The 10,826-nt window shown below is 41.2% G+C and overlaps 1 protein-coding gene and 1 long non-coding RNA gene across 2 annotated transcripts in view; both read left to right on the top strand.

Annotated features, from left to right (window-relative positions):
• LOC138024476 (uncharacterized) overlaps positions 1–4,930 on the top strand; it is a 16,087-nt gene extending 11,157 nt beyond the window's left edge. Inside the window, exon 4 of the long non-coding RNA XR_011127016.1 lies at positions 4,668–4,930. This is a non-coding gene — a long non-coding RNA (uncharacterized lncRNA). The remainder of the gene's footprint in view (positions 1–4,667) is intronic.
• Positions 4,931–7,262: 2,332 nt separating this feature from the next.
• On the top strand, positions 7,263–10,606 carry LOC138024190 (tetratricopeptide repeat protein 28-like). Its single transcript, XM_068871301.1, has 2 exons — positions 7,263–8,335; positions 9,377–10,606. Exon 1 carries the CDS (start codon positions 7,307–7,309, stop codon positions 8,309–8,311), a length of 1,005 nt encoding a protein of 334 aa, XP_068727402.1. The 5' UTR covers positions 7,263–7,306; the 3' UTR covers positions 8,312–8,335; positions 9,377–10,606.
• Positions 10,607–10,826: the final 220 nt, after the last annotated feature.

The following is a 10,826-nucleotide window of genomic DNA, read 5'->3' as shown; positions in this document are numbered from 1 at the left end:
GATCCGATCGAACCAAGGAACTGTTATACAAAGCAATATCCACCGTCCAACCGGTTCGAACACCATAAAAAAAAGCCATAGGCACGCTCAGGGATCTCCAAAGAGTTTACAAAAACTTTAACAACTTAGTGAAAATGAACGGTGCACTGCGCAGGCAATATGGCCAAACCGTGACCTTGAAAATATCAGGTAACCCCCGGATCAAAATCCCCCAAAAAAACAAAAATGCGTGATGCACTGGAAAGAAAAACGCATTGACGGCGGGGTGGACACAAATGGTATTTAGTAACCCTCCTGAATTAAACTTAAGACGAAATCAGTCGAGGGGATGGTTTGCCAGAATTCCACACTTTTAATAATCCCCCTTTAACCGACACCTTCACAGAATCACCAGAAAGAACAGGCATGGTCGACTCACACTCAAAAGTTTTATGCTTCATATGAAACTCTTCGGGATCAAACTCCACGGAGCCAATGGGGCAATTAACAAAGGAGGAAACACTCTTACCTTGATCCTTAGTATCTAGTCATTGCTGATCTATATTAACTCCCGATAACCGCAAACTGTGGGACGGTGCATTCCGATCTCCAATGGCCAAACTTCCCGCAAGCAAATTTGGTGAAAGATTTGGTTAAACGGCGAGGAGCAGCGAGCCATTGATTGCGAAAACAAGCAAAATTTGGACCCACAGAAGCAATACAGGGAGAGGCGAATGGAAAGGGACGCGAAGAAGAAGAACGATTTGAAGAAGCACGTTTCGCAGCCTTTCTCGCAACCACAGGTTTAACCTCCTCTTCAACCCTCTCCTCCGCGAGACGGAGATGCGTTTTCGTCACCGAGTTATGGTTGTTAGGGTCCCTATCTACCTGCTAATATTTTACAAAAAACTACCGAGAGCAATGCAAAAGGCAACAACAGTGCGAGAAGTGTCAGTTCTTCATTCTGATTGTAGTTAAAAAGTCAAAGGAATATACATCTTCATAAAAATGGCTTCCTCAAAAACGGACATACAAAACTGATAAAGCCAAATTAAACTAAACGTTGTAACCAACTAATACTGCAAGTATCGCAAACAGAGCAAGTTATGAGCAAAAGAAAAAACAGACTGGTAACTCATGAAGCTCAATTTTAACTAGTAGCTTGCACAAAAATATTTTTAAAGTTTTGTCTCTTGTTCCGTCTTTACACTAGTACATGAATTTAACGTACTAACATACGTACATAATTTATTTAACGAGGATATACGCTTAGCTTGAGAGCGTAGTCTACAGCTATTTCACCTAATGACTAATTAAAACCTAACAACTGAACAATACTATTATCACAATTCATCAGGTAAAATCACGGATTAAGTGCTGATTAAAACTATTTAAAACTATTATTACAATATTATACCGCTGCAGTCAAAATACTATTAAAGCTAATGTTACAAGTTCTAATACCCGAAATTTAACGAACGGATCTAATTCTGTTTACTATTTCTTTGGTGCCTACTTTTATTCTAATGTTATTTGATAGTTCATTCCATTTCTTGGCTGCAAAATATCTCCATGACTTGAGTCTATCTTGGGTAGTGTTAACTCAAAGTGCCCCTAATCCCAAAATATGCAGGATATTGCACTGAGTATTTTTGTCTCCCCTTCCCGCCTGGAGCTTTAATTGGACATAGTTTGGTTAACTCGTAATCGCAATGTTAGGGCCGATTTCTTTAGCAAGGTTGTTGAATCTTTGCACCTGTTCGAAACGCATTGCTGCCATTTTTTAATTTTTCTAACAAATCCTGCCATTTTATAGGCTTGGAAAGTTGCGAAAATCCAAGCATCTTTTGTTCACGACCGAGTTAAGAGGGGAGTGGGTCTATTCCTGATTTGACGTCACATACTGAGTTTCATTGCATTACCTCTTTGTAAAAATGCATGCAAAGTAGATTGTGACGTCAAACCAGGAATAGACCCACTCCCCTTCTGACTCTGTCGTGAACAGAAGATGCTTAGATTTTCGCAACTTTCGAAGCCTATAAAATGGCAGGATTTGTTAGAAAAAAGGAAAAAATGGCCGCAATTCGTCTCCGAACAGGTGCAAAGATTAATTTTAGCGAAAAAAATATTTTGGGGTTAGGGGCACTTAAAGGTAAAGATAAAACATATTCTTGGTGCCTGAGATTGAACTTACACGAGCGTAAACTACTAAGATTCCTAATTGCCCGTGGCGCTTTGTTCGATATGCTATTATGTATTGTCAATAACATGTCTTGAATTCTTCGGAAGCTAGTCTTATCCTTTCCAAGAGATGCTGATAGGATGCATGTTTATCATTATAGATATTTCTCAACGCCCTTTCGTTGAATTTTTCAATTTTTGTGTTTGTTTTTCCGCAATGCTGCCAAACTTGGTTGCAGTAAAGAAAATTTGGTAGTATGAACGGACGATATAGCAATTGGTAAAATGTTCTTGAGTCTATTTAGAGCGTTTATTTGGGCACTCACTTTGCGACAAATACTCGGGACACGATCGTCAAATTTTAGCTTACTGTCGAGTACAACCCTGCATTGTGTTATTGCATACGCCAAATCACTAATAAGAATATTAAACAATATAGGTCCCAAGACAGAGCCTTGAGGGACTCCTCTTAACACCGCTTCCCACGTGGAGGAGGCGGTACCGAGCTTTACTCTTTGATGGCGAGAAGAGAGATAGCTTCGCATTAAAGATAACGCATGATCACTTAAGCCATAGAAGTTAAGTCATGTGCTAGACAGTTAAAGGCCTTACTTAATCCATGGCTATTGTGCCGATATTGTTATGACTTCCACTGTTCAGTAAGTGCAAGGAGTGCCGTCGGGCACCCATGATATTTTCTGCATCCAAACATAAAATTATGAATTATTCCACACAGCTGGAAGAACTCAAATTGTGAGTCCTTTTTATGGTGTGGTGCGATCTCTCCTCGCTTACAGGAGTCAGGGGCGGCTCTCGAAGTGATGATAGTATTAATTAGATGACTAAGAGGCCGTGTAATTGATGGAATAGACGCCTTGAGTGCACGTGGTGATATGTGGTCATGACCAGTTGCTTTGTTCGCTTTCATTCTCTGTAGAAAACTCATGATTAATTAAATTGAACTCTAACTGTTTATTTCGATTCCAGTTCCTTAGAATATTTGACAGATGCGGTTAATTTTCAAGAGAAGTGTACTGTTGGATGTCCAGGATTTTTATCTCATTTTTAAAATAACTATTCAGAATCTCTGCAACTTGCTTCTGATCTTTAATTATTTTATTGCTCTCTTTGAGCGTGATATCTTCACTTGGTGCGCATCTTCCTGAATGCATCAGACGACAAATTGAGTTCCAGAATTCTGTGACTACTGGCTTTACGTATTTCTGGGATGATAAATTTCGGAGCCTTCCCTGACTTTTGTGCATTTGATGGGGGCATGGTGATCCAATACGTTTTTATATAACTCTTTTCATGCCTAGTAGATGTCATCCTGATGTCATCAAATACGTAAGCCGGCACATAAAAAGCAACGAGCTGCAGATATTTCTTAAATTCCTCAGTCATCACAGTTGAACTTTTTAAAACACCTTCCTTTTATTAGGCGGGCTTTCGGCGTCAATAGCTTCTTATTGAAAAGTGTGTAAATTAGCATATGATCACTCAGACACACACGGGATTTTTTTTGCCGGCTACGTTCGTGCCGTCTTTACACTACACGGTTTACACGAGAGACGCATAATTTGTGTGGACGATTTATACGTCTCTAGAATATAAACGGCCAATTGACCAGCAGCCTCTTCCACTGGAAACGTGTTAGGAATTTCGATTGGCCCATTAGAAGTTTCTGGATCAAAAAAAACACCGAGTAACCTAGTATCCAGACAAAGAACTGTAGTGAAATAGAGGCGAGCGACCTTTTCGGGCTAAGTTGGTTCAGATAGTGGATGAATTTAGAACCCTTAGATAAGTCTATTTCATGCACATTTCTACCGAGAATGTAATCTCTGGGCTTCAAATTCTGTTAAAATGCGACATAGGCCGAAACATAGAAACAAATAAAAAACAATAATAATAACGAGATTTGCATCAATCCAAGAAAGTTGCCGAAACATGAATACATTACACTCATAAGGACGTCAACCTGGTCTTGTTTATGTTGGCTACATATCAGCAGCATTCGATGCCAGAGAGTTTTAGATAGGAAAAACAAAAATAGGTTGCCAATCTTTTTCCTGCACAGCTTTTTCCTCATTCCATAATAGAATTTCTATTTCTACTGTTTCCTTCATTATTGTATCACAATTTTTATTCGTCTTAAATCCTCTATTAAGCCCTTCGGGGCGCTTATTCATTTCAAGCACATTTGAGAGGGAAAGCTTACTAGAGAAATGGGGGGCTTATTTAAAAGGTAAGGGGAGGGGGGAAGGAGCTTAATAGAGGATTTAATAGAGGATTTAATAATTTAGTAGAGGATTTAATAGAGCATTTAGGGTACCCAAGTGTCTTGTCATATTACAAAATATATTCTTTTTTATTCCGTAACTTCTCCTTAAACCGAAATCAGTCATTCAAAATACCGGCTTAAGAAAGTTATTCCTTCATTGTTCAATTGATCTTGCTAATTTGGCATTTGTAGTCAAGGCATTAAACTTCTTTTGCTCATTTAGCCTCTAGGTGCAGCCCAGCTTTCTGAAAGAAAAGTTAACCTTCCCGGTTCTGATTATCAAGAATGGTGGATAGAACGTGGAACGTTTTGGACCAGCTTCTGCAAGAACTTAGCGTTGCAAAAAAAGAAGGGAAAAGAAGAGAGGAGGGTATTGCTTGTTTCAATCTGGGCAACTACTTTCGTGGCGTCGCCAATTTTAAACAGGCCATAAGAAATTACACTGAAGCATTAACCATTTTTAAGGAAATAGGTCTCAGGAACTGGGAGAGAAAAGTTTATTGGAATATCGGCATTGCTTATCAAAGTGTAGGCAATTTTAAGCAAGCCAAAGAGTACCACACACAAGACCTCAGTATTGCAAAAGAACTAGAGGATAGGGCCGGAGAAGGAAGTGCCTATTGCAATCTCGGCATCACTTTTAGACATCTGGGAGATTTTAAGCAAGCCATAGAGTACCACAAGAAATATCTCAGTATTGCGAGAGAAGGAGGGAATAGGGCCGGAGAGGGAAGAGCCTATGGCAATCTTGGCATCGCTTTTAATAATCTGGGAGATTTTAAGCAAGCCATAGAGTACCACAAAAAATATCTCAGTATTGAGAAAGAAGTAGGGGATAGGGCCGGAGAGGGAATAGCCTATTGCAATCTCGGCAACGCTTTTAATGGTCTGGGAGATTTTAAGCAAGCCATAGAGTACCACAAAAAATATCTCAGTATTGCGACAGAAGGAGGGAATAGGGCCGGAGAGGGAAGAGCCTATGGCAAGCTTGGCATCGCTTTTAATAATCTGGGAGATTTTAAGCAAGCCATAGAGTACCACAAAAAATATCTCAGTATTGAGAAAGAAGTAGGGGATAGGGCCGGAGAGGGAAAAGCCTACTGCAATCTCGGCAACGCTTTTAATGGTCTGGGAGATTTTAAGCAAGCCATAGAGTACCACAAAAAAGATCTCAGTATTGCGACAGAAGTAGGGAATAGGGCCGCAGAAGGAAGAGCCTATGGCAATCTTGGCATCGCTTTTAATGATCTGGGAGATTTTAAGCAAGCCATAGAGTACCACAAAAAAGATCTCAGTATTGAGAAAGAAGTAGGGGATAGGGCCGGAGAGGGAATAGCCTATTGCAATCTCGGCAACGCTTTTAATGGTCTGGGAGATTTTAAGAAAGCCATAGAGTACCACAAAAAATATCTCAGTATTGCGACAGAAGTAGGGAATAGGGCCGCAGAAGGAAGAGCCTATGGCAATCTTGGCATCGCTTTTAATGATCTGGGAGATTTTAAGCAAGCCATAGAGTACCACAAAAAAGATCTCAGTATTGAGAAAGAAGTAGGGGATAGGGCCGGAGAAGGAAGTACCGCTTGCAATCTCGGCAACGCTTTCAATCATCTGGGAAATTTTAAGGAAGCCATCGTGTTCCACACAAAAGATCTGAGTATTGCAAAAGAAGTAGGGGATAGGGCCGGAGAAGGAAGAGCCTATTGCAATCTCGGCAACGCTTTCTATGATCTGGGAGATTTTAAGCAAGCCATAGAGTACCACAAAGAATATCTCAGCTTTGCGACAGAAGTAGGGAATAGGGCCGCAGAAGGAAGAGCCTATGGCAATCTCGGCATCACTTTTACACATCTGGGAGATTTTAAGCAAGCCATCGAGTGCCACACGCAAGGTCTGGGTATTGCAAAAGAAGTAGGGGATAGGGCCGGAGAAGGAAGTTCCCTTTGCAATCTCGGCAACGCTTTCAATGGTCTGGGAAATTTTAAGGAAGCCATAGTGTACCACACAAAACATCTGAGTATTGCAAAAGAAGTAGGGGATAGGGCCGGAGAAGGAAAAGCCTATGGGAATCTCGGGAACGCTTTCGATGGTCTGGGAGATTTTAAGCAAGCCATAGTGTACCACACACAAGATCTGAGTATTGCAAAAGAAGTAGGGGATAGGGCCGGAGAAGGAAAAGCCTATTGCAATCTCGGCATCGCTTTTTTAAATCTGGGAGATTTTAAGCAAGCCATAGAGTACGCCACACAAGATCTGAGTTTTGCGAAAGAAGTTGGGGATAGGGCCGGGGAAGGGAGAGCCTATGGCAATCTCGGGGATTATTATTATCATACAGGTGAACTTGAAAATGCGCTTCACTGTGATGAACGACATCTTATTATTTCCAAGATTACGGAGGATCCAATTGGGCAGGGAACTGCTTCTTTTAGGCTTGGTCGTGTTCATGAATCTTCAGGCTCCTTGTGCAAAGCTCTTAATTACTATCGTTTGAGTGTAAAACATTTTGATGGAACAAGGCGTCTTCTTCAGTCACAAGATGCGTGGAAAATAAGCTTTCGTGACACAAAGCAGTTTGCGTACACCGCTCTGTGGACAGCACTGTTGAAGAATGGAGAGGTTGATGAGGCTTTGTATGCCGCTGAGCAAGGACGAGCGCAGGCCTTGGCAGACATTTTGAAGATGCAGTGCGGCGTTGGTGAAGGAGGGGCGGCGGCAGTAACGATGTAGGCTGTAATAAAAAGTCTATCATCACAGACAGTTTTCACAGCACTCAAAGGGAACACGATCAGTTTCTGGCTGCTAAGAGAAAGTGGCGAGATAAACTTTAGACAAAAGGAAATCGAAACTGGAAGTGCTGACTCACTGATGCGAAGTACTTTGGAACAGATTAGCACTGGGGCCCTTGTGCAATGCGAGAATCGCTCTCTTGACAGACAACGCAATGAATTTTCGCATAGTAGAGAAGCTGTTGAGGAAAACGTTCAGTCCTTGAGCATCTCTGTGAACCCTTTGCAGCACTTGTATGATGTCTTAATCAGTCCTATCGCAGACTTGTTGCAGTGTGATGACTTAGTCTTTGTTCCTGATGGACCATTTTGCTTGGCTCCTTATTCGGCATTGAGTGACTCTGTCAGGATCCGTACTATTCCCTCACTGACCGCTTTAAAAGTGATCGCTGGTGCAACTGACGAGTTCTACAGTAAGAGTGAAGCGCTGCTTGTGGGCGATCCGTACTTGGAAGAAGTCACTTACGGCACTGGTGAACCCATGTTTGAACAGTTGCCATGCGCGAAAAAAGAGGTGGAGATGATCGGAGAACTTCTGCAGACCTCGCCTCTCACTGGAAGAAATGCAACGAAGCCTGAGGTGATGAAAAGAATGAAGTCAGTTGCCTTAATTCACATTGCAGCACACGGAGATGACAATTGTGGAGATATTGTTTTGGCCCCAAATCCCGAACGCACATCCCAGAAGAGCGAAAAGGAAGATTACATGTTAACGATGAGGGATGTTTACGCAGTTCGCCTTCAGGCAAAACTGGTTGTGCTCAGTTGCTGTCATAGTGGCCAGGGGGAGGTGAAATCTGAGGGTGTGGTGGGAATAGCGAGAGCTTTCCTGTCTGCTGGGGCCCGGTCTGTTCTGGTGTCACTCTGGGCAATCGATGATGTGGCGACCTTGATGTTCATGAAATGTTTCTATCAACACTTGGCAGATAGAAAAAGTGCAAGTTTAGCCCTCCACCATGCAATGAAATCTCTTCGGGAGAAGAAAGAATTCTCCGCCCTAAAATACTGGGCGCCATTTGTGCTCATCGGGGATGACGTCACCTTTGAATTTGGGCAACGCGACCATGCTGAACATTTTCCATAATCAGCAAGTTGTCGAAAGGAGCAGGTACGTTCTTCACTGAGAAATGGTTTCAAAATTGTTTGCTAATGTAGTTGTTTTACGAACTCCTTCAGCTAGTACCTAAAATCAATATTGTCTGTGTTGCCGGTAAAATCCGTTTTCAGGTTGAATCCGTTTTTACCGAAGTTAAATTGGTGATCCCTATTTTACCTGGGTTGAATAAGCACTCAGATGAAGTGAAGAAAGATTTTAGAGCTTAAATTGAGCCTAGAGAAAAATTACGATCAAGTTAGGCTTACTTTTGCTTATTATGCATGGATATAAATTGACTTATTATAGAAAAGAAAATAATGAAAAGAGCCGCGTTGGGTCGAGCATGTTTGTCGTTGTAGTGTTGTGGTCAAGATACAAGACTATGGATCTGGAGGGTCATAGTTCAAATACTGGTGACTACATAGTACAGTTCTTTGTTCTCTTACGTTGTCGAAATGTTGAGACTTAATGGAAAAGTGAATAAATATAGAAACCGAGGAGCTGACAGGAAACATTTAGATGATGCGTAAGAGAGAGAGAGAGAGAGAGAGAGAGAGAGAGAGAGAGAGAGAGAGAGAGAGAGAGAGAGAGAGAGAGAGAGAGAGAGAGTAGGGGAAGGTATAAGTGTTTTGAATCCTTTTAGGGGGATTGACTACGTATAGTCTATATCCAACCTAGGTAAAATGAGGATCGCCAATTTAACCTGCAGGTAAAAAGGGATTAAACATGAGAACGGATTTTACCGGCAACATCTGCATTCACCAGGTCGGATATTTGAGCCTATGTGCAGATAGCTATAGCTGTTTGAACCGTGCTATAAGACTGACGTGAAAGCGCTGATTGCCAGTTGCGTATGTAAAGTGAAGTTAGTCTTTTAGGGTTCACAGCCTACATGTCACATTCTCAGTTACTTGAATAGGAATTGTTGCTATTAACTGAGCACAACCGGGTTCATGAATTAAGGTAACTCTTTTAATTACTTACCAATTAAAACGAAAGTCCTTAATGCCATTTAACCTACTATTTGCTTCTTTCGTTTCTTTTATATTTCAGAAACGACGTCCAAAACGTAGGAAAAGTACGTGGCTTGTGATACGTCGATATGGGATTTTCCTTTATTCGATTATATGAGTTATTGAAAAAAAAATTCATGATAGCCTTCACACCTCAGTATCGGTCAAGGTAGATAAAAGACGTATTTTTTTTTCAAAGTACGTTTGAGAACTTATTTTAGTTTACATGTACCATGAGATTTCAGTGGTATTAAGATACAATCAAAAACCTTACAATTGTTCCTTTTTGTGTTAGCATCTGTGCAAGGAAGAAGGATTAGATAATTACTTGATTTAAATCAAGGACTTGGCAAAACGCTTTCCTTCCATGACTGAGGATCTAGCGGCCGTGTTATTTTGGCCTTCAAATACTTCAAAATAGCTCCAAGCGTTTGCAGTATGTTTGTCGGGTATTCTCAGGCTTTTTCATGAAGATGGGACAACTATACGTCTTTAGTTTGGTATACCAACATTTTTATATTTAAGATCAAGTGACGGTCTCGAGGAATGTATATTTTCTGAGGGCGCGTTCTTTTGGTACTATTCCGGAATAGGAATACACGGAATAGACGATATTCGTGTTCTTTTGGGACCTATTCCGTTTTGGCAATAAATGGAATACTATTGTGTTCATTCTGCTCCCGATAGCACAATGAACGGAATGACCGGAACATGGTTCACTCGGAATAGGAAGAATATGACTTCTTTTGGGAAAGTTTTGGCGGGAAATGATATGTAGCCGGCTAGTCGCCCGCCGGCGGCTTGAAATTTGTAAAAATTTGAATGGAATAGCGATGCAAACTGTCTGCTGTAGATACGGGTGTGCTGGCCTCTCTTCTGTTTCTTTACCGCTGTAACTTTGTGTTAATAAAGAAAAAGTGCCCCTCGCCTGGTCAAAGGAAATGATGTTGGCATTAATTGGTTTGTGCAAAAACCACGAACCTTTTATCAATTAAGTCGACATCAAGAAGAAGAGCGGATGGGAACACATTTGCACTACGCAAAGCACTGAAAGCACTCACATGTACAAAAAATTCTTCGTCATCTTGCCCCTTAAGGTTTCCAGGAAATGAAGCAAACCGGAAAATCGAGGAAACCGCCAAAAAACTTGTACGTATGGCCATATTTCAACATTTCGTGTTCCAAACTTTTGGGAAACCTTTTTCACTCGCCATACCAACGCAATTGGCGCATGCGCAGATACAATGGTTCCCAGGTCACCTTCGCGAACAGTATTTTCCGTTTTCAGAATATGTGTTCTTTTGCAAATTGATATTCCGTGTATTCTGTTATTCCTAATCAGGAATGAGAATAGTCAAGTTCCTCCCAAACGAATGCACCCTCAGATTCTGTAAGGCTGGCCAAGGCCAAATAATCAAATTAACCGTTTTGGGGGCAAACGTCTAGAAGGTAAGAACCTAGGAAAGTAGAAATAACTAGAATTACCTAAT

Source organism: Montipora capricornis, chromosome 11, assembly GCF_036669925.1.
Source record: "Montipora capricornis isolate CH-2021 chromosome 11, ASM3666992v2, whole genome shotgun sequence".
Taxonomy (NCBI): Eukaryota; Metazoa; Cnidaria; class Anthozoa; order Scleractinia; family Acroporidae; genus Montipora; species Montipora capricornis.
The sequence above is the reverse complement of the archived record's forward strand: the minus strand, read 5'-3'. Positions and strand labels throughout refer to the sequence as shown.